This window comes from Pelmatolapia mariae, linkage group LG18 (assembly GCF_036321145.2).
Source record: "Pelmatolapia mariae isolate MD_Pm_ZW linkage group LG18, Pm_UMD_F_2, whole genome shotgun sequence".
NCBI lineage: Eukaryota > Metazoa > Chordata > Actinopteri > Cichliformes > Cichlidae > Pelmatolapia > Pelmatolapia mariae.
The window spans coordinates 21,103,585-21,128,561 of record NC_086243.1 but is presented as its reverse complement, the minus strand read 5'-3'; the positions used below and the strand labels follow the sequence as shown (position 1 = coordinate 21,128,561).

The 24,977-nt window shown below is 39.1% G+C and overlaps 1 protein-coding gene across 1 annotated transcript in view; it reads right to left on the bottom strand.

Annotated features, from left to right (window-relative positions):
* The window catches only part of LOC134616251 (pituitary adenylate cyclase-activating polypeptide type I receptor-like), a 46,141-nt gene extending 27,656 nt beyond the window's left edge, over positions 1-18,485 (bottom strand). The window contains exons 1-2 of the mRNA XM_063460979.1: positions 18,288-18,485; positions 17,447-17,555 (exon numbers count right to left, since the gene is read on the bottom strand). Coding sequence (XP_063317049.1) covers positions 17,447-17,555; positions 18,288-18,395 — 217 coding nt within the window. The 5' untranslated portion in view covers positions 18,396-18,485. The remainder of the gene's footprint in view (positions 1-17,446; positions 17,556-18,287) is intronic.
* Between the last annotated feature and the right edge of the window lie 6,492 nt (positions 18,486-24,977).

Genomic DNA, 24,977 nt, shown 5'->3' with positions numbered 1-24,977 from the left:
TGACTCTGATTGTAAGCCGCAGCATTCTAATTCTTGTTTAGTTTTGACTCTCCGTTCTCCTGCACCCGAGTAATTGTTTCCCCTTTCTGTTGCATCTTCCCACGATCCCAATCACGGCTTCCCAGGGCATTTCAGTTCCCGGATTCTACAGCTTGAGTTATATTCTCATTCCCTTGGTTGTTCCTGGTCATTTATGTTAAAGAAATAAATCTGTACATAGTTCCTGTGAATTTTGTATTGAGTTTGCCTTTGGGTCCCATCTGTACGTGTAAACCTTGGTTCCTGACAGTTGAATCCATTTAAAATATTTCTCTAGCTGGGCCCACATCCCCATTTTAGCGTTTTTTAGTAGATAAAGGCGAATGGCTTAAACATGAATTGAGCAGCGGTTTGGGGAAGTCCTCTGAGGGGACTTGCGGCAGCTCCTGGGCCTGGCAGATCCCCATGTACTAATGAGAAGTGAAGAAGTGAAAGAACTGAAAAACGGAGGGTGGGGCATGAAAACGAGAACGAACAGCTTGTAGAACTGAGTGGTCATATATAGATAAGAACCGGAAGGGGCGTTGTCACGCTCCTGAAATTCAGATAATTTATCTCCAAGTAAACTTTTCCTTATTTTTCCCACCTTTGTGATTTCAGGTAACAAGCAGGCAGAAACAGTAAGGCAGCCTGTGGGATTACATCAGAGAACAGATGAGAAAAAAGAAACCAGTGTATGATAGAAAGCTAGTGAATCATGTAAAAGTGACAAAGGGCAGCAAAGATGTGAGTATGTAGAGAAACCGATGAAGCTAATGAGATTTCTACACATACAGAAACAATCGCTTGTTTCTAAAGGTTATAATGCATCAATAGAAACATATTTTTACCTATTACAAGAGCAGTACTGAAAATTATTATGCTCATTAAAGAAGCATTACAAATTATCCTGTTGACTAGACTATCAACATCCTTTTTCTCCCTCCTGCCTTATCTCCCCCCTTCTTCCTCCCTGTCCTCCTCCATATGTCCCTTCATCCCTCACTCCCTCCATCTTCTTCTTTATCTACTCATTGTGTTCTTAATGTTAATGTTGCTCATTTGTAAAAAAAAAAAAAAATGAGTATATTTATTGCATTTTACTTGATGGTTGTGTGATTTCTGCTGACTGTACAACAAATTGCCCTTTAAGGACAAAGATTTCCTTCATCCTTGACCCCCTACCTTTCTCATTCTTCTCAATCTTCCTTTCTCGCTTCTTCTTATCTCCCTCCCTCCCTATCTTCCTCTTTCCTTCCCTTTCCCCCTCATCTTTTTCTACAGTTCTTCACTTGCTGTCTTCCTACCTATCTCCCTCCCTGTTCAACCCTATCTCTCTCCATCCTTTTTCCCTTAATTTTCTTCCATCTGCTTCCCTCTCAGTCTTCTTCCCTATCTCCCTCACTGCCTTTCTACCCCCATTTATTCTGTCCCTATCTCGTTCCTTACCTATTTTCCTCCCTTCCTCTCAATCTTCCTCTATCCCAATGTTCCTCCCTCTATATCTTCTTCCCTTCCTCCCTCTGTATCTTCCTTCATCTGCCCCAACTCCCTCCATTTCTCCCACTTTTGCTTGCTATCTTATGCCTTCCCTCTCTCTGTTTTGCATTCTCCCTCTCTTCCTTTCTTACTCACTCCCTTCTCTCTCCCTCCCTTTCTCCCTCACTTCCAATCTTACTTCCTTGCTATTTCCCTCTCTATCTTCCTAATTATTTTCCTCAGTTGCTTCCTGTCTCTTTCTCCCTCCATCCCCAAGTTCAGCCCTATCTCTCTGTCACAGTCCTGGGTTGTATGACCCAGCACTTTGTGTTTTCTTGTATTTTGATATTCATTGTTTATAGTTAGTCTTTTTGGCATTAGATCCTAGGTTTCTTAGTTCTAGTTATTGTTCATTGTTTAGTAGGTCTTCTTTGGGTCATCTTCCCATGTGTTAAAGTTCCCCTTGTTGTTTATTGTGTCTTATTTGTCATGTTTCTGGTCTGCCTGGTTAATGCTGTCATGTCTGTGTCTTGTCATGTTTTCCTGTTTATTTTGAAAGTCCAGTTTCCATGTGTTTGTGTTTTATTTTACATTTCCTGTCCATCATTATGTTTATCCTGGTCAGCTGTTTTTCTCATGTGTCTCCACTTCCCCTGATCACCTCATGTGTGTATTTAAGTCCTTTGTCTCTTACTGTTCATTGTCAGGACGTCTGCCAATTTCCCTCATGTCATGTCATCTGAATGAAGATACAGAGAAAGAAAGGCCGAGAGTGTCATGGCGGGGTGCGCCGGTGTGATTGTTAGAGTGGACCCAAAAGCAGACACTGGAGGAAGGAGCTGGTTTGCAAACAGAAGATAGGGTAGCTGTATGGGCTCAAAATGTGGTCATAAATATTTTGTACTTGTAAATCAGTTTTGTATGTGTAAAAAGAATTTGTGTGTGCGTAAAAAAGATTTGTATGTGTAAAAAAGATTTGTATGTGTAAAAAAGATTTGTGTGTGCGTAAAAAAGATTTGTGTGCGTAAAAAAGATTTGTGTGTGCGTAAAAAAGATTTGTGTGTGCGTAAAAAAGATTTGTGTGTGCGTAAAAAAGATTTGTGTGTGGACTTTGCCAAAAAACCCCTGCAAGTTACAAGTACGGATTTTGACCCTATTTTTCTTCCTTTCATCTGATTGGTCAATGTCATGTCAATCACAAATGTAACAATCCAATCAGAGAACAGATGGGTTTGGCTGTCGGAGGGGCACTTTTTTTGAACTGCAGGTCTTTGAAGGGAATAAATGCCCTTTTACATGCCAACTCAGCGTTTTCCTTTATCACCACGAAGGAAAACAGTCTGTGGTCTGAGTTTGGTGATTTTTGTGTCACAGGTCTATGTGCTTAATACAGGGACTTCCACAGCCTTTTCAACAGCGCTGCGGACCGCGGGGGGGGGCGGGCAGTGTTTTGGAAATGACAGTCTTCATTACAAAGCTTTCTTCGTTATGAATTAGCATACATGTTTTTATTGAACATTTGAAGAACTAGCAAACCCCCCCCCCCCCGAAACTCTTGTAGAGGACATAAAGTCAGAGATAGAAACGACAAGGAGCAGGTGCATCTAGTACAGGTAGAGCTGCTGCAAAAACCCACAGAGCCCAGCAGCCAGCGCAACAAATTCTGGATCCTTTGCTTTTAGTTAGCAGTTAGCATTAGCAGCACATCCTGTGTCCGATGTGAAAGGACTTTTATGCTGCGCACTGTGACTCACAGCAATGGTCCCGGGTCAGCCCTGACTTTGTGTTAAACTAATCCTAAAGTAATGATGGTATTTCTAACCACTGACATACCACAACTTTATCCTTTCAACAGCTGCTGAAAGTTAAAGGACCTAGCTGCTATCGGATATTTATATAGAGATCCTCCAGCTTCAAACTGTATCACCCTTCAAGGACCTGCAGTTCAAAAAAGTGCCCCTCCGACAGCCAAACCCATCTGTTCTCTGATTGGATTGTTACATTTGTGATTGACATGACATTGACCAATCAGATGAAAGGAAGAAAAATAGGGTCAAAATCCGTACTTGTAACTTGCAGGGGGTTTTTGGCAAAGTCCACACACAAATCTTTTTTACACACACACAAATCTTTTTTACGCACACACAAATCTTTTTTACACATACAAATCTTTTTTACACACACACAAATCTTTTTTACACACACACAAATCTTTTTTACACATACAAATCTTTTTTACACATACAAATCTTTTTTACGCACATACAAATCTTTTTTACACATACAAATCTTTTTTACGCACACACAAATTCTTTTTACACATACAAAACTGATTTACAAGTACAAAATATTTATGACCACATTTTGAGCCCATATAGCTGAGAGCCTTTATTACATCAGCCTTTATATATATATATATATATATATATATATATATATATATATATTAGGGGTGCAACGATACACAAAATTCACGGTTCGGTTCAGTTCGATACTTTGGTGTCACGGTTCGATATTTTTTCGATACAAAAAAATGTTCATGCTTTTTTAATTTGTCATTTATTAAAATTATAAATATATATTTTAACTCAAAAGTACAGTTTTTAAATTTAATGTTGCTGAAATGACAAAGTAATAAAAAAATAAATATCTCATGGAAAAATCCCTCATCTTTGGAAAAGAGAGTTTATTACAGAGAAATGGCTCTTTCCAAAATAAAAGCTATACTATAGCTTCTTCTGGGGTATATTCTCAGCAGCATATTAAACATATCAGGTCCCCATAAGGAGAATCATGTGCTAACAGCTGTCTAAATGACTCGGGTAAAGTTTGTAGCATGCGTGCTTGTTGTTTTTGTCTGCTTCCACTTGTCTTTGCACTAGGATGATGTCGGAGTAAATGTGCAGTCATATTCATTGTGTTCCCACTAGTGCTGTCAGCGTTAATCTGAAATGACGTTAACGCCACAACAAGGCAAATCTCCGTTAACGAGCTACCGCGGATCGCCCCGTGCGTGGGGCTGGACGGCATCAACACGTTAACGAGCAAACTGCGCTAACGCACTAGTTCCCACCCATGTAATTGAGCATTGCGTGGCACATCCGACATACTGTTTTACTTTTGTCCATGATGCGCTTACCTTCAGGGTCGTACTTCACATGAAGACCAAAATAGTTCCAAAGGCCAGATCTGAATGAGGGTGGGGGAGGTTCAATTTACCATGTTGCAACGAGCTAAGCTTCTGTCTTGCTAGCTTGCGCTGTGGCGTACCGAACCGAAAGCACTGTATCGAACGGTTCAATATCGATACGAGTATCGTTGCACCCCTAATATATATATATATATATATGTATGTGTATATACATATATATATATATATGTATATACACATACATATATATATATATATATATATATATATATATATATATATATATATACATATATGTGTATATATATGTATATATATATATATATATGTATATATATATATGTATGTGGAGAGAGAGAGAGAGCGAGAGAGATATAGATATATATCTATATAGATATAGATATATATCTATATATATATAGATATATATCTATATAGATATAGATATATATCTATATATATAAATAAAGGCTGATATAATCTTCATTATATAGTAGATTAAACAGCTCAGCACTCAGTCATGAGCCCTGCAGGTGATTTTTAAGCCGTGTAGTGGCTGCTGACATTTATGTGAGACAGAGCGGTGACTCTGTCAGAGTGAAATTCCCATTTTCTCTCTGTGCCTCACTTCATCTGTATAAAGCCACCATATCTAATCCATTATGCACTCTTACGCCCATGTTTTTCTGTCCCACAAAACCAACTGCACTCATCTAATCAGATAATCCGCAACCCGTCGTAACCCTGGGAAGCGATAGTGAAACAGGGGTGCACGGTTATTCACAGAGACCCCTGGATGGTTGGACTGTGTGGCTGTCAGGCTGACTCGGTCTGATGTTCCTGAAGTCGAGGATTCAGAAATGACAAAGGGGATTGCGTGGAGTGATGCTTCACATCATCTGTCATCTCACTCAGTGTTTGTTCAGTGAGTTGGTATCTCAAGGGTTGGCGCTATGAATTGTGGGGTTGTTTTAACACAGCAGGTCACGACCAAACACACAGATGATGCATGTTTTACAGTTCATGTCTTCATCTGTTGGCTCCATTATGACTAGAAGTGTCAGTCTTTCTTTGGGATGAAATAACTCAAAACCTACTGGATGGATTGTCTTGAAAATTGTATGCAGACACTGAACACTTGATGTCCACTGGATAATTCTGATATCCGTACTTTTCTTGTACTGCCACATTTTTGGTCCCCTCTCTGTTTAGAATAATGCAAATACCTTAATAAAGCTTAGATGCAATTCTGCACCTCTGCTTTAGTTAATTTAATCTATACAGAAGTTAGTCCCTGCCACCACTTTTAGCTGCTTGTTGGTATGGTGGACACTGCCCTAGTCAACAGCGAGAGGAGAGGAAACCTCGGTCCTTAATTTTGAACTAGAACATATGAAACACCTCTGTGGTGGACTGGCGCCCTGTGTACATCTCCCCTTGCCCTTGGCAGCTGTTTTCCCATTGCACTACAACTATATGGTAGGGCATATGCAAACTTTCCTGCCCAGCTCTGCACGGCTCAGTGAGCTGCATACTTAGTTAACCTCATCCTGCAACTCCCTCTTTCAGCCAGTTCATGCTCAGCTAATTCAGCATACCTTTGATCACTCACTCACACTTACCTTCTGCAACCCACAATCTCTGGGCAACCCTAATTAAATATAATTAAACCGCAAACCTGGTAATAAACTGTTCTCGTCTGTACCACAATCTTCTTTTGGATCCCTTTGGCTGTCTGTGACAGTTCCAGGATAAAGCTTACATGCTTTTTGTGATACTTAAAAGCAAAATAACCATAATTAATCTTATTAAAGACAAATATGTGCAGTAAAAAAAATAGATTAAAAAAAAAGCTTGTTATGTCTCCGCTAAACCAGCTAATTATAAAAGAGCTTCTTCTCCTCTCTCATGGCTTTCCATCCACACTAAGCCAGAATTAATCACAGCCTGAGAAACAATGCTTTTCAAACCACTCCCTGTCAAGAGCATCTTGTTGTGAGGGGGGTAAGATCTACTGTGGATAAGGCGATTAAAGTAAAGTTCTGAGTAAAAACAATGGTTACATAGTGGATACAAGCTTGCAGTTAACTATCTGCTGGGGTTAAGCTCGAAATAAAAGATTTATACAAGGACTAAATTGTTATCAAGGATTAGGAAAAAGCATTCTCCAAGATTGCAGATATTTCTCACTGATTATAGACAAAACCGGATCTCTCAAATTTAAATCTGGTGAGAGGGAAACATCTTCTTAAGCACACTGTATGTGGGAGGATCGTCGTCAGGTTTACACAGAGAGGTCTAATCCTTACAGAACAAAGAGAACAGTTACAAAATAATTCAGTTTCATGGCAGAGAATGAACAAACCCAAACCGGAGTCCTATCTGTTTTCTCAGCTGCAGCATTGTTGACAGTCAAGAAGAGAATAGCTGAAGGGAGACCTGATTTAATTATTGAATTTCAGGTGCAGAGCAAAAATGATCTGGCAGCTTGTAGGGTTGAATTTAAATCAACTTGCTACAATATAAAGCGGCAGGTAAATTCATTAAAAGTCAGACATATCTAATATTAGTGTGCACTGTTTGCCCTTGGTTGTACCTGTACCACGTATTGAAAGCCCCATATAGAAGCTCTATGAAGCTGTAAAGGTGAGAGGATGCCAAAATGGGAACCAAATGTGCTAAAATTGCTGCTTTTCTAAAGACTTGGTGCACGATGACAGTGTGAATTAGGACAGTGGCATATCCTGACACAGTGACAGCACGTGGGCTTACTATACACAGGAAAAAACAGATGTGGATGCTTTGAAGTGCACCCACTGCCAATACTATATTATAGCAATTTAGTAATGAAATGCATGAATCTACTCAAATATTTATGTGTGTAAGTACAAATTTACTTTATTTTTAACCACTCTGTACTTCTACACCACTAATTTGCAGAGTTTTGCAATATGAAGTGTCTTAGATTAAAAGGGAAAGACCAACTTGGAATTGAGCAGGAGGCCTAAGGGTACGTCTTTCGCCATCTTACAATGGGGTAATTGCAGGCATTCCACAACTCTTTGTAAATGGTACTCATGGCCATTGATCAATGGTCTTTGATCAGTGGTTGTTGATCAATGGTCATGACAGTTTGCACATTAATGATCAAGAAACTGACCTCTCAGCCGATTGTTCATTCAGTGGTGCCAGTTTCAGTCATTGTGCAAATGTACTGTTTATAAGATTGGGGAAACCTGCAGTCACCTCAGACTGAAGAAGTCACTTGGATGAGTGACGAAATGTATCTCCCACTGAAAACGCTACGTCCAGATGAACAGAATCAACCTTTTGTCTTAAGGTGACAGATGTGGGTTGTTTCGGTATAAACGCACTATATCAGATAAAAGTATTGGACCACACCTCTTAATCTTCTAATTCTGGTGTTTTCCGTCCCATTACCACATTCTAAAGAGCTTATCAATTTGAGTGTGGTACTGTAACAGGAAAAGTAAATAGAAAAGCAAGATTGTGAAATGACCTCCGACTTAGATTTTCTATGATCAACTGTAAGTGATATTATTGCAAAGTGGAAATGTTTAGAAAAGCAAAAGTGACAAACCATGTAGAGGTAAATGGTGGGGTGGCCAAGTGCTGAGCTGCAGAGTAGTAAAACTCCCCAATGCTTTGCTGACTCAACTGCAGAGCTCCAAACTTCCGCTGGCATTAACATCAGCACAAAACCTGTGCACTGGGAGCTTCATTTCATGGGTTTTGAAGGCTGAACTGCTCCTGTAGGTGCAATGTGTAGGTTTGCCCACTATTTTTGACCATGTAGTGTAAAAAAAATTTTTAATCCATTTTACTTAAAAAGTGAGTGGTTCACTATTTACAGTTAGCTCCATAATTTCTGGGACAAATTTTTGACCCAATTTTTGCAGTATTGCCTCTGTAAACCACCACAATGGATTTGAAACCAAACAACCAACATGTGGTTGAAGTGCAGACTGCAGGACTTAATTCAACAGATTTAAAGATTTTTGCATTAACTGTTTAGGGATTTCAATCATTTTTACACACAGTCCCCCATTTTCAGAGGCTCAAAATGAGTGCAACAATTGACTGACAAGCAGTTTCATGGCCAGATGGTGCCTATTCCCTCATGGAATTTCATGATTATTGAAGCAGACATGATATCTGAAGTGTTGACTTTGTGTTGTACAGATTTTCAGTGTAATTTGAAATAGGAGGCCCAAAGACATGTTGGTGCAATTGACCATTGGACTGAAAAAACAAAATAAACTAATCAGGAACAAATTTAGGAGCGGCCAAATCAACAATCTGGTTCATTCTTGAAAGGATTTAATGCACTGACCAACCCAACAATTTCAAAAGCCCCGAAAGACCAAAGAAGACAACTAAAGTGAATGATGGCTTATTTCCATGGTTAAGAAAAACAACTTCAAAACCTCTAACCAAGTCAAGAACACTCTCAAGTGTACAATCAAGGGACACCTTTATAAAAAGAAACAGAGAGGGCCAGGAGGGCCAGATTAGATTCTGACAGAAACCATCTGAAAGAGCCTGCACAGATCTGAAAAAAATCTTGTAACAAAATAATGGGAAGAGAAAAGTATGGAGAAGATCATAAACAGCTTATAATCTGAAGCATCCAACATTATCTGCCAATTATCGTGGATGTGATATTATATCATGGGTATGCATTGAGCTGGATCATAGTGTTTAGTGATGATGTGAATGCTGATAGAAGTAGCAGGATGAAATCTGAAGTGTGCAGGGCTCTACTCTTTGTTCTGATTCAGCCAAAAGCCTGGTAGAGGAAATATAGTATTTTGTGCTGGATCTACAATAGAAACAGTCACAAAGATTTTCATCTAAGTATTAAAAACAATCTTTATATTTAACATGCTCCTAGGTGAGAAAATCTACCCTTTTTTCGGCTGTAAAAGGGTAGATTGCCTACTCTGGGTTGGAGAGTTTAAGTACTTCAAGGTCAAAGGAGGCATTTGACTGGGATGCTTCCTGGGCACTTCCTAAATGCAGACCCAGGATGGATGAATGGATCGTCACTCTGTACGACAGCTCACTTTTCACTGCTGTTAAGTGTGGCCATTTGGAACAGTATGAAAACCTTTTGATTTTCAACAAGCTCTGACAGGGTGTGATACAAGTTAGTTCAAGCATGACACTGCCGTTAGCTGCAGCTTACAACTTACAATCCTGTCCTGTCCATGTTTCTCACAGGACTGTCAGAAGACTGCAGACTCTTCATTCTGTTCCATATTTGTTTCCACAGGCCTTTTTAACAGGTCCTTTGAAGTGTATATGCACCAAGTTTTATATTAAGTTGTTTACCTCAAGCTGTTTTGTGTTCCTCATACATGTTGTGTTGCTTCCAAGTTCAAATTAAACTTTTGCTGTCTCTCAAGTGGTGCAATAATAATTCCCATAAGAGAGTTCCCGCTTGGAAGTGCTTAAACTTAGATCTCTGGGCTTGAGTCATACAGACACTTAGAGCAATGTGACAACTGGGTTGGATGATTGTGAAAAGATTTCATTTTTAGCCTGAGATTAGAGGTGTCAATGAAAGAGGCACAATTATGTGATCTATGTTAAGGATTTTTGCATTTGTCCTCATTCATTCATGTAACAAAAGCCAGAGCGAGTGCAGCCAAAACCCCAAATTATGGAAACTTATACTGTTTCTGACATCTTTGTGTTCAACTGCGGGGGGAATTGCAAACAATCATCTCAGAAGCTGAAATGTTTTATTCCCCGGTGATTCTGGAGTTCTATAAACTGCTAGAGTTTACAATTAACTGAAATGTCAAGAGGTTGATGATTCATTTTAAACATTTCCTTTCAGATCAAAGGGTTTTAACCCACACTGAGCAGGGATCTATTCTTAGGCTTTGATTAACAGACATCTCCAGAGTATTTTACACTTAGCCATGAATGTCACCCCATTTAGGATTAACAGTGACGTATGATATAACTTTGGACACAAATGAGCGTTTCCCGAGCAGCGCTGAGGCCCAACTCGATAACATCTTCATTTATTATACAGCATGAATTGAACTGACTTCTCAGTGTTATTAATGTTAATGTTTATTGTGCAAACAGATGTTTTTTGGTTTGTTTGTTTGTTTGTGTCTTTGTCTTTTTTGGATGACTGTACACATATGGTTGATTATGATCACATGATCATATTTTGCAATAGAAACCTTTGACTTACTACTTCTAGAGCAGGAAATACTGGAGTATATTTATGAAGAACAAGTACTTTTGGCCCCAGATATGGTTATTTTAGAAAACATGAGTGTCATGGTCCTGGTTCGGTTGGTTTCTGTGTCTTACCTCTGTTCCCCTGGTCACTCATGTCTCCATGTCTCAGTGTCTAGTCCTGTCTCTGTTTGTATTCCCCCAGTCATAGTGTTAAAGTGTCTTGTCTGCATTCACATATTTGTCATGCTTCCTGTTTTATTTTGATAGTCCTTATCCCATGTTCAGTATATTTAGTTTTGCTTCCTGTTTGTCTCATTATGTGTGATTATTCCCAGCTGTGCTCTCCTCCTGTGTTTCGTTCCCTCATTACCTTCTTGTGTATTTAAGCCCTGTGTTTTCCTCTGTCTGTTGTTGCGTTGTGCCCTCTTTGCTGTGTGTTTCCTCTGTGTTCTTAGTTTTCTTTGTCTTAGTTTTCTAGCTTCCCAGTGTTTAGTTCTTAGTTTGGGTTTGATTATTGTGAGTGTATTTTATGGATTATTTTTCCCAGCAAATAAAGCTGCCATTTTAAGTTTACTTTTACGTGTACGAGTTCTGCATTTGGGTCCTTCATCCTGCCAGCCACACAGCTTACCATGACAATGAGTGTATTCATTGTTATGAGATTGCTTTTTAAAGCGACTTGAAAATTAATCTATTGATTGAACACACATTTTTTTTCTGGGTGACATATAACAATGCTTGCTGTAAGTCTGAGTGTGGTTGTGTAAGGAGGATGTCCTGGCAGTGGCAAAAGTTCTAATTCCTGGGGATGGGAATCTTATAGAGAACCGGTCCCCAGTAGTTCATTTCCTTGGAATTGTTATTCTGCTTGCCTGCTCATCCTGTTCATTGGTTCCAACTGCACTTGTGCTACAATCAGCTGATTTCACTTAGTGTGTGGGGGGAGGAAATTGGTGATGCAGCGTGGATATGGACATTTTATTTATATTTCATTGCACTATAAAACAAGAGCGAAATCTTAAACGGAAAACTGCATCTAGGACAATAACAGCTGCATTATGTTGCTAACACAACTTTGTTTCTTTGTAAGCATCTGCACAGACAGCATGCTAATGCTAAGCTAGCCAGTAACCCAGAATGATGTTAAAGCTAAGTGAATGCCTAACCCAACCCAACAGCCAGACCCTAAACTTCAGCAGGTAGCAAACTGAAGCTTGGCTGTAGCCCGCATTTCTACCTGTTCATGTTTCAAAAAGTAGAATCACTCTGGCGACCGTGTATTCAATGGGATACGGATTTGTGTGTGACAACTTGAAGCCTTTAGGTTTTTATTGTTAAATGGTTCAAATTGTTAAATTAGGAGACAATGCATTCCATTTTACAGAGAAATGTAATGTAATGAGTAGTAATGAGTAGCTATTTCTCCTTGGAGTACATAAGAATCAATCAGAATCAATAAAGAATCAAATCGGTAAGTGATGTCGATAATGAAATTTGAATCACTAAATTTCCATCCCTACTAATCCCACATCAGAGTTATAGTTTTTTTTAAAAAATTTCTGTATTTATTTTGTAATTATACTGATATGTTCAATGTTAGATCATCTTCAGCAATTTATTTACCAAAGATTCAAAATGTGCAGAAGGTTCATTGTTAAGTATTCTGAAACTGAAATTCAGTAAAAAAGCATCATCAGTTGCAAACAATCAGTTCATTTATGAGAGAAAGGAATGGTAAATGGACTGATTCTTATATAACGTTTTTCTACTCTCCTGGAGTACTCAAAGCGCTCTATACAACACACCGCATTCACTCATACACACAAGCACTGTTGTCTATGCTTTGTCAGTGCTTCCTAACTAACATACATTCATACGCATTCATGCATCGGAGAGCAAGTGGGGGTTAGTATTTGGCATGCAGACTGGGGGAGCCAGGAATTTAACCACCAACCTTCCAATCAGTAGATGACCTGCTGTACCTCCTGAGCTACAGTCACTCCAATCCAGCAGCTGGATCAATACAGAAAGGGATTGATCTCATATGTATTTGTTTATATAGTTTTTCGGTAAAATCATATTTGTCATTTCAATCTCACAAGCAACTCATTTAATGCCTGGCAAGCTTTGAAAAAAGAAATAATAAGGATAATAATAAGGAATTAATGAGGACTGCTAGACAGCCAGATGATGCAGCTAACTTGGTGTCACTTGAATGAATTCTTTTGAGAGATCCTCTGTTCTGCTGACTTAGAGATGCATAAAAGACTGACATATATTTGATGCCCTTGCTACAGCATTTGAAGATATCTTCTTTTTCTTTCAACTGCTCTCTTTAGGAGTCGCCACAGTGGATAATCTGCCTCCATCTCACCCTATCCCCAGCATCTTTTTCTGTCACACCAACCCTCCGCATGTTTTCCTTCACTACATCAATGAAACTTCTCTGTGGTTTTCCTCTTTCACTCCCTTTCTGGCAGCTCCATCCTTAACATCCTTTGTCCAGTATATCCACCATCTCTTCTCTGCGCATGTTTAAACCATCTTGGCCTTGCCTGTCTATCTTAATCAGTCCACTGTCCCTCAGATGTACACATTTCTAATTCTGTCCATTTTAGTCATTCAGAATGAAAACCTTAACATCTTCAGCTTGGCTTCCTGTTTTTTGTCAGTGCCAACATCTCCAAATCATAGCAAGCCTCACGACGATCTTGTAAACCTTCCTTTTACACTCTTGCTGATATCCTTCTTTTTTAACAAATCACTCTGCCTTACTCCACCCTGCCTGCACAATCTTCACCCTGTGTATTCAAACTCACCTATTATTATTACCTCTGTTTCTTACAGTTTCACTGTTACGCCTGTCTCCCTCTCACTCTCACACATATCCTGTCTTGCTTCTACTGACTTTCATTCCTCTTCTTTCCAGTGCATTTGATGCCTTTGTTACCTGTTGAAGATGCTGCTGGGCTGGAATCAGCATTCACTCAGCCTTAACATCACTCTGGCTTCTTTAACTGGCTTGGTTTTAGCATGCTGTCTGTGCAGATGCTTGCACATAGCCAATGCTGGATTAGCAGTATAACGTATTTGTTTTACCCTGGTCACAAATTCCCCTCTTGTCCTTATGTGCAACAAAAATAAAAGTAATCTTCACATCACCATTTTCCTCCTCCCTGCACATGAACCAAAATCACCTGATTGTTGTGCAAGTGTCCAGAAAGAAAGGAGGATATTTAATTTTTTTCTCTTTCAATGTATCATTTATACAAATAAATAATACATTATATTGCTGCATAACCCGAAAAACTTAATATGATTACAGAAATCGGTTGCTGTGTAGCAGATTTCCCCCAATGCTCCAAAGGACCTCTCCAGGGGAGAAGAATGAAGAGAACATGGACAAAATGAACCCTCAAACATTGATGATGCTTCAGAAGATAAAAGTAACGCAGCAATGGAAATTACATAAGTATTGTATTTTAGATGATGGCATGGTCCTTGATCCTATCATTTCCAATAGCATTAAAAGTGCACCTGCCTACCCCATTAACCTTTTCTCAACAGCTGAGTATACTCTTGTTGCATCAGCATGCTAACATACTCACAATGACAAGCTGTACATTAGAAAGCTCTTATTTATTAACTGTGAAGATATTATTACTTTTACAGATGTTTGGACAAATATACATTTTCCCCCTGATGATGGGACAGAAAGTTAGAGTATTGTTAAAATTTAAATTCCATAGTAACCAACAGTATTTTTTAAAGATTTTAAAGGTCCGTAAACTTGAAGGACTTATCTTTCTATGTAGACTAAAACAAGAGACAAAACAGATGAGAGCATGTAGATGGGCACTCTGGACAAAATGTCATAGCGATCTGTGCCGGGACCAGTATCCTTTACATCATATATGCTTCCATATATTATTAGAAAACACTGCATGTATTTTCCTTGCTATGCAGACGATATTCAGCTATATCCGAATGAAGCCGGGGGCATCGTAGAGAAACTTGATATCTTACCCAGTGATATCTGACATGCAGACTGGAGCAGCCAGGGATTAGTAGATGACCTGCTCTAAGGCCTGAGCCACAACCAACTTTGATTGTGTTTTTCCCATATTAATATTTCTTCATTGGCTCTCTGTAAAAGCCAAAATTGAATTTAAAATGCTTTTCCTCACATACAGAGTCTTAACTAATCAGGCCCTATCAGATCTTAAAGACCTCATACCACATTATGACACTACAGCACTTCACCCTCAGATTGCTGGTGTACTTGTGATTTCTAGAGTTTCTGAAAGTAAAATGGGAGGCAGAACCTTCAGCTATCACGCCCATCTCCTGTGCAACCAGCTCCCAATTTGGATTTAGAAGACAGACACTTTCCTATGTGATGAAACCTATACTTGGGTGGATCAGGTGACCCTATTATAGGTTCAGACTGCTGCAGGACTTCAGCCGATACACTGTGATGCACAGAGCACTTCTTTGCAACCAACAAATTAAACTCTCAATACAAATAAGTGTTAACAGGCATTAGATTGAATCAAACCATCACTTTCAAATTTGTAGCTAATGGCGTCACATTTCAAACTGGTACAGCTCATGTAACATCTGTTTGGGCCCTTTACCACGAGGAGTGAGCCGCTGATAAGGTTCAAATCTGCATGCCTCTTTGGATTCTGTCTCTGCATGATAACACATGTCATCTGCACAGTTGCTATTATGCAAATGGGGCACAAACACACATTTTATCAAAAGACGTTTATCTCAGTAATGAGCAGCAGATGACAACTTTGCACCGATGTGTTGTGCCACTTCACCGTTAATTAAGATCAAATTAGTTTGGAAATGTTAAAGTTCATCACTCTCACAGAAGGGAACTTTTAGGTTGTTGTTGTATTAGAGTAGTATCTGATGAAATGTCTGCTATGGAGACATTAAAGTGCACGGGGAGATGGAAGTTCATTAATTTTAAAAAATGAATAAATAATAATAATGAGTGAGTCACACTGGAAGAATGAGCAGGTGAGGCCTCACCAGGAGGAAGTAAAGGTGACAAGAGTGAGAAAAAGGTCATTATGGAGATAAAGTAGTGCACCAACACAAATTTCCAGTGTTACTGGCATTTTCAGCCTTTTAAAATAAGTTCAGTTTAACACAGCTGAACTACTACAAATAAACAGACTATAGTTTTAATGTCTATATTACTATGATGTACTTCTTCTTAATATACTATCACATGACAAACAGTAACATTTACAGAAGTAAAAGTAGGAATATCATATTATGTGGTGGGGTAAAAACTAAAGATGTTCTTGCATTCTAATGCAGTAGAATGAGCAAGGAGCACAAAATGTACCTGAAAGCTGTACAGACAATACAAGTGAATTAATTTGTCACTATTTTAAATGTATTGTGTTCTGCTTATTTATTTTTTATCCTATATTATAATTCGATTTTAATCACAGAGGCATATTCTATATTGTTTTGTCTGTTTTGTCACTTTAAATGCGCACAGTCCTTTCTGTTGCTTTTCTAATCCATTAGACATATGAACTTTTACCACCTATTACTGTGATCATTGTCAGAAAGAAAGCATCTACAGAAGCTTAAATGGATGGTTGATAAGGTTAAAAAGTAAAATTGGGTAATCAGCTGATCCTTTTAAAACCATGGTCTCTCCTCAGAGGTTAAACTGTATAGTTGCTGTGGTGGTCGCTGGTACATTTTCTGTCACTGGTTTGTCAAAACAGTTCATTTAAAGAAAGGAAACCAGTCAAAGCTTTGACTCTAACCTGTTATAAAAGAAATGCAGGTTTAAAAAAATAGAAAATTTAAGGGGAATTTCTTATGTAAACATAATTTTCAGTTAATTCAAGTGGTTTACTTGCTCACTGCTCATTGATGAAGGCTCCAAATGTTTTCACCGGTATGGTTCTTTTTATATGTTTGGTCTTTATGATATGCATCCTGCACGCCGTGCTTGGATAGATTTCACTCAAAAATATGCTTATGTTCAAAAATGCTCACTTATTTTCCACGTAATTTTGTTACGTAAGTACGATGTAAAATATTACATGTAATGAAATCTGGTCAAATGAAAAATACTTGATTGGTACATATTCAGTTTATACCAAGCATATTTCCTCAATGAATAATTATTTGAATAAATGAAAAACCTTTGCCCCCATAAAAATGAAGAAATGAATAAAATCAAAGGTTTTTTCTTTTTTTTTTCTTTTTTTTGTTCCGTGTTGAAAGCAAATTGCCTCTCACAAGGACGCAAATATCACAGCACAAAGAAGAAGACATCCAACCAAACTGCAAAGAGCTGAAACTTCAACCTGCACTGTGTTCCTCTGTGAGCGTAAAAACGCGTTTTGTTGTACCTTTCACTCCCCAGCCATCTCAAAACTCCTTTTTTTTTAGTTCAGCCCACATTCCAGTCTATTAAAATCCTTTCCCAGTGCGCCAACGTTTCTTGCTTATCTCTTGAAGTGTTTGCGTGTTTGCAAAATCACAAAGCAGCATCACACACTCACACACACACGCGCGCGAACCCACCGCTGTGGTCGGTTTGGTTTTGCGCCTCGCTCCTCCTCGTCTGGCTACATATCTCACGAGCCCGCAGGTGCTGGGAGATGATGGCGCAGTCCGGATGAATTGCTTCGGCCTGAAAATAAGATCCAACTAAGTTATCTGCAGGAAAGCAGACACATGTGCACAAGCTGATTTTCTTTCGCTTGGAGCCTGATGGAGTTATGGTGCCAATCGGTGCAGCAATTTGGGGGGGGTCGGGGGGGGGAATGCAGTTTATTAAACAAACATCAACAACAGACATAGTTTTAGAGCAGATAACGAGCCTGCACTCTAGAGAGGTGGAAAAACGACATTTACGCGTGACTTCCCTGATGTTTACAAGTTAATTCAAGTTGACATTTTGAGCCAGAATTAGAATCATACTAAAGAACAGGTCCCGTTTTTTGCGAATTCATTCTCCGATCTATATGACAACATCTCTGTATCCCCCCGCCCCCCACGTTTTCCCTGCTGATTTGCTCTTTGATTGATAAAGACGCAGGTTGATGGATGCCGGTCGCTAATTAGCGCCTCCAGCTTAATGAGGACATTTGCCATTCAGGTCTGATGCATGCCCCGAAGAGAGAGCGAGAAAGAAGGCAGAGGACAATGTGAAAAGGGGTATTAAAGTAAAGATGTCATTAGGGCGTAATTGAGAAGATCGTTTTCTAATTAAAAGCGTTTTTGCGTGTTAAATGCTCACACCAAAGGGACTTTGTTTCACTTTGAGCAGCTTTTAATCACTTCATGGATAACGGCACCTTGGCGCAGACAGGAAGATTCTGCGGCAAGTGCGCATAAATAAAAGAATCAAAATGCCACTCACCACGGGGCTGGACAACATCTGGAGATAAAAGATGAGGACAACAAATTTCTCCTGTCGTCCTTTCAAACCCTTACAGTTCATTTCCATGTTCTTATCTGTCTTCTTCATATCCCTCACCGGATGCCGATGAGAGCGCAAATCCAGGTTTATTTGTTCTTTTTTTCCGCCTCTTCAAGCCTGACTTCTTCTTTATAGCCTCGGTGCGAGCATGTACTCTGTCAACCTATTTCTCCCTGCCAGCTGGAAACTTGAGGGAGAGGAAAGCTTCTCTCTCTCTCTCTCTCTCTCTCCGTCTCTCTCTCTCTCTTGCTGTGTGCAGATGAATGAATATCGCCATTCAGAGACATGGGAGTGGGGGTGCGAGATATTAAAAATAAATAAATTTTAAAAAAAGAAGAAGAAGACAAAGAAACAGCCAATGGCCTATTTTCAAGTCACATTTTTATATTTTGTAAATGTTTATGACTAAGATGCCAACAGTCAGCCTAAAAGTGTCAAAAAAAAGAAGCTTGTATTTGTACACAGGCTAATAGGCAAACCATTTAATTATTAACAGAAGACATCATGACCTACTAAACGACGTTCATTATTAGATGGCGCCTGTGTGTAGGGGGTGGAGTGCAAGTGTCAAGCATTTAGAAATGTACTAGTCACATATTTTAATAACAATTGTAATGCTCACACAAAAATGATGATGCATTTTAATCAAAATAAACAGTACGTAACCGTAGGTATTCTTATATTAGCATAGGTGCCATGTCATTTCAGCTTGTGTGGGCCTTTGCCCCTGCCCCCCCTTTTTTTTCAAGATGGATAGCAATAAATATTGTTAAAATCCTTTCATGGTAAGGGTTGGGTTTAGCATTGTTCATAAGAAAGAACACAAAGATGCTGCGCTTATGTTTTTACAGTTGAGTGGTACACAAATGGGGGTTTTGGCACTCTGATTTGGAGCTATATAAAACTGCAGAGTTGTACCAAAGCTGTCTGTGATTTACGCAGAGGGTGTTCACGTAAAGCTGCTTCATGCAATAAAGCTGGAATTTGACAAATATGTTACTGACTATACATGAGAATTAAAAATAAAATGAATTAGTCTCCTTTTGTTTTTCTTGGAGAAAACACTGATGCTCTGCTTATGTCCGCTGACTGGTTGGTTAACGACTTAAAACTGGAGATGCTCGCTCAGTAGCTTTTAAAATGATAAGTACAACAGACTTTAGAAGCACATTGGAAGCAAAGCATAAAAAATTGTACATGAATCTGAAAGAAGGAGCTGGTTGGGGTGGTCCCTGATGAGTGCTGTCAGGTGGCTGCTGGCAGAAATTCTCTGCTGCTGCTCTTTGATGTGTGAAATCTAAATGGCAAATGCAGTAAAGTGGTCTTTGGAGCTGTGGCATTCCCCATCCTTACAGAGAGGTACTTTGCAATAAGCAACATGTCAAAAACAAAAGTAAAAATAAAAACCAGAACTTTGCCTGTATTCTATCAAATACAATAAAACATTTTTTTTTATCTCATCAGTGTTATATTTTTGGGTTACAGCTCTACAGGGTTCTACTGACTTGTGAGCACCCTCTACGAGACCAGAGAGTCATAGTTCCCATATTTAGAAAGTCTCTGGTATCAGAGCTTATGAAAGCTGTGAAAATGGTGATAACTGTGCTGTTACCTGAGGCTGGAGGGCTCACTATCTTTTTAAACAATGAGCAGTTTGATTTGAGTATATCTGAAATTACTAGAGGTGTGCCAGCAGTTGTTAAATATGAGTAATTAACAGTTAGCCTGATGTGAGAGACAACCATCAGCTTGTTAAGCTGTTTCAACTTGCTTCTCTGATCTGGCGTTACAGTCGCTGTTGATCATGGTCCCAGCAGGCCAGCATCCTTTCACTTCCTGTCTCTCTCACCTCCTGCTATCTCTTTTGCTGTCATGTGGAGTAGAGTCAGGCCTTGGTGTCCTGCCCTCAATCGAGCCACCAAACCTGTCTATCGTCCATCCAGCCATTTTCCTCTATTTATCCAATTCAGGGTCACAGGCGAGCTGGAGCCTGTCCCACTTAGGGCAAGAGGCGGGGTACACCCTGGACAGGTGGCCAGATCCTTCACTCTTCACCTGGTTGTTGTCACCTTTGCAGCAGTAACTTGGATTTCAACTCATGAGTAGTTCTTGAGTGTACCTTCTGTTTCCTGACCTTGTTCTCGCACCAAGCTTGGACTCAAGTCACTTGCGAGACTTTCATGTTGTTCATCTGCAGAGGAAGGATTTTTCTGCAAATCCAAGCTGCTTTTATCTCCTTCAAACTCACCTGCCTGCCCACTCTCCTCTGGCACGGCCTTCTGGAAGCCAACTGCCAATCACAAAGAAAACAAAAGTAAGGATTCAAGTCGTTTGTTAACAATTTTGGCGAAATAATCTTCTGCAACCATATTTACCTGCTCTCCTCTCTGGAAGTTCCCCGTGCCCCCAAAATGACTCACATGATCTTTGCCCAAAAATCCTGTTATAATAAAAGTTATTAAAAATATGTTTTTCGTTACAACTCTATCACCATTTTCCAAAGTAGAGGAGACTGAAAAATATTCATGACTAATCATTGGAGTTAAAGATAAGCAAAAAAAAATCCAAGTTGACACACACACTGGTTTGAATACAGAGTTTTTGGATGAAGAAACCGGCTGGGGCAGCAGTAGTGTTAGCTTTCACCTGACAATTTGCTAAGGTAGTGTGTGTTAATGTTTTTACTTGTGTTGCTTGCTGTGTTTTGAAATGACCACATAGTAAATCTGGGGCTAAGTGGGAAGATAAATCTGGCCTCGGAGCTGCTCTGAGCAGGAATTTATGGTGTTCTTTGTTCGGGAAAAAGAAGCACAGTAAAAGTGCAAAAAAGAGTTATGTTCCTTCAGAAAATAATTCTCATCTCCCTCTCACACCAACAGGTCAACACTATCACCCTAAGTGGTAAACCACCCTAAGTCTCATTCTGTAGTTGCTTTCTTCCTGTTTAAAGTGAGACATATTTTTTATCAATTTAAACTGCATCAAAACAGGCTTTGAACAAAAGAGAATTAATACGCAGAGTACTGAGAGTCTCATTATCATCCATGATTTGATTCTTTTAATAAGAGTATATAAATGAATGCAAGGTTAGTTCTGATGCATTACATGATTGTGTTCTGTTTAGAAAGAGTGACATATATAATTTGGCAGAATATGAATGTATCAATTTACTGTAAAGGACTGCAAAATGTCGCTGCAATGAAAGAACAGCTGTTAAAGTACCCAGAATGATTTCAAGAAATTCACTGACTGGACTCAAGTGTTACCGTATTTATGCCTTTAAACAATGCAGTCTATACTGGAGCGTTCAAGGTGGTTTCCAAATGGGGTCACCCTATACAGTTTTCAGGTGTGAATGTGGAGCAGTGCAGTGCTAAAAAAGCCAAAGCCTTCCCTAAAGAGTAGCTTTCCAAGAACATGAATATAGGTTTCAGCCTTGAAGTGCTTTTCAGAGCGACCGAGTGATTAATCTATCGAACATTTTACTGCAACCAGAGCTCCTATCAAACAATAGAGGGGCATCGTGAAGGTTTTCATCTTTCTCCAGGTGTGAAACTGAAAAACAAATGTCTCTGCAAAAACGTCACACGTTATCAGGGCGTCACCTCAGCATGGGTTTCCCATAATGGTGATCCTATAACACGTTACCTGTTCACACACTGGGCAACAAAAGGTTTTTGTGCTGCCTGGTGGATAATTGCTTGTTTTTCAAACAATGCATTTCAACAAGGCTGGACATCGCCTGTTTGATCACTGGTTTCAGTTCTGCGGAGGCCAATCTTTATGTTGCAAGGATGCCGTAAAGCAGCTGAGTGTCTGATAACCAGAAGAGTCAGTCCCCTTTTTTCATGCAGGTGTGTGTGGGGGATTTGTTTATCTTAAACCCATATACAGCAGTCTCCCACTTTAGGATCCAGACAAAAGGACATTTTATTTTGCAAATTTAAAGACTAACATTCACTAATTCAAGAAATTCAAGAATTCAAGTGTGTTTGGACCTTAAAATAGCATTTAAATCTATTTTTCTACTGCCACCATCCAGGTCACATCCTCCTCAAACCAAAACAATTAATCTTATCTTTATTTGTTTAAATATGTGAACAAATGGCAAATAAGAGATTTATTTATTTGATTTTGCAAAGAGCTGGCTCCAAATTAACTTCATAAGTAAACACAGATCTGCTTTATCGTGCAAAACTCCTGCTTTATATTGCACAGGTCCCTCTTTTGCTGCCAAAATGTTCTAATCCATCATGGTAAGAACTCCATAAGAAGTATAAAGCTGTCCTTGATTCAGGGAGTAAGATGTTAGCATTGAGTTTACTCTGGGCTCTGCTTTCAGGCTTTAAAAATGCAGCTTCTAAAAGGAGACATTAACCTTTTTTAGGCCAGAACTAGTGAGCTGTGAGGTGAGATGGTAAATGAGTTAAACACAACAGTTTGAATCCGGCGTGAAGCTAAGCAGCATTAGTGAAATCTGTGCTTGTCTGCTGGTGTGGTTTAGAACAGAGGGGAGAGCTGCAGGAGGACTGACTTTCAATTAACATTCACATATTGTTTTTCTCCCTCCTGCAGCTTTAAGTCCTGTAAGTAGCAAAATTGGGCCTCGAAGAACAAAACTTGTGTCACATCCGACAGAAGATTAATCATTACTGTGATCTGGGGAATTTGGAGGCTAAGTCCTTGAACTCTCTGTCATGTTCAAACCATTCCTGAGTAATGTTTGCAGTGTAACAGGACATTATCCTAATTAGTGAGGCCACTACTGTGGGGGAATGCTGATCAAGTTATTGTCGGTGACAAAGTAACATTCATATGAGCACCAGCAGAGCATCGTGCTGCCTCTTAAGTGTTGCCTCTTCCCATATAGTTTGTCCAGCTGCTGTTTCTTCCCCCTCGTGAACAATGCTTACTCAGCTTGGCGTGTAAAACAAAATGTGATTCATCAGACCAGCTTCTTTCATCGCTCAGTGATGCTCACATGCTCACTGTAGGCAGTGTGTGTAGTCAGCATGGGGACACGAGCCAGCCTTCCTTCCCCACACACATCACTGAGCCTTGGGTGTCCGTGATCCTGTCACTGCTTCAGCTGCTGACTTCTGGAAAATGCTAACTGCTGCACACTGGGAGCACGTCCACTAAACCTGCTGTTTTGAAGATGTGACCCAGTTATAGCCATCACAAGTAGACCTTTGTCAAAATCACTCAGATCTTAACTTACACTTGTTAGTGCCATTGATTTCACTTGTCAGTGGATTTAATGTTGTGGTCAGCTGTATGAAGCAGCATGTGCTGGAACAGACCCCAGCAGACACTTGCTGTGCAGCTTGAATATGGAACATAAATAATGCAAAAATCGTCAACTGACATCACAAGTACTGGAAGTAACACGAAACTAGGACAGGAGGAGGTTTGATGACAGAAGAACAGATTAGGCAGTCAGCGAAGTAATATTGTTGGACAGCATCCAGGAACATCTGAGATCAAAGAGGAATGAAGGTCAGAAACACATGAAAGAGTTCATTTGTATTTAATCAGCCTGAGCTATATACAGCATCTTCAATGCTGATTCTCTTTCAACAGTGACATTTTGGTTCACCAGGATAACTGAGTTCATCGGCTTGAGTTCTACTCCAGACAGGGGGGGGGGGATTATTATTATTACAAGTCAGTATTATAACTTCAGTTCTTTTAATCAAACTGTGGAAAAGCTCACCTGTATGGAGTGTAAAATTATTTTAATGTTGCTCAAAAAATAAAACAATAAATAAAGATTTATGGCTTAAAACACACAGTACTTGTTATATATTATATAAAATGTATGTGTTTTGAACAATAACTGCAAGAATAACAATTAAATGAACAATTTTATTTTATTTAAGAAGTTTTCATAATATTCTAAAACAATGAATAATCTGGATGCTTATGCGCACATTCATAATAACAATGTAAGGTAAAATAAGATATAATTTATTTACAGCACACGTTGGAAAATTCCTTTGTTTACCAACCAAAAATTAGAAACAATCTATAACACAGTAGCTTAAAAAGTACAATATATTAAATAAAGCTCAGCAAAAAAATACAATGCGACCCAGCATTTATCTCAATAATAATAATAATAATAATAATAATAATAATAATAATAATAATCTAAGTCTATACTGTTGTATATTATATATTTTCTAGGTGAGGGAGAAGGCTAATTTGTTTGAGTTATTTTTGCTTTTATTTATTAATTAATTTATTTATAAATAGGAGAGGGGGTGGGGAGACCTGCATACCTTTTCAAAGTAATATAAAAGATAATGTGCTGAGGAAGGCGGCACAGCCTGCCAAAACATCAGTAAACTGAGACAACTGACAGCTAACGTATTCTGCTGTGCAGTTCCTGGAGGTTCATGGGTAATGAAGTCTTTGAGCAAAATGGATTCTACCAATTTTGTGCTTTAATGTTAGCTAAAAAGTGAATTCCCTTTATTGTGAGAATTATTAAACTTGCAGCATGTTTTATTTCTTGTTTTTGAGTTATATTATTTTATATAAATGTTCGAGAAGCGTTTAAAATATCGTTAAAGTCGTTAAAACGCTAACGTCCTCCCCCCTCCGCCACTGAAGAATAGAGGGTGC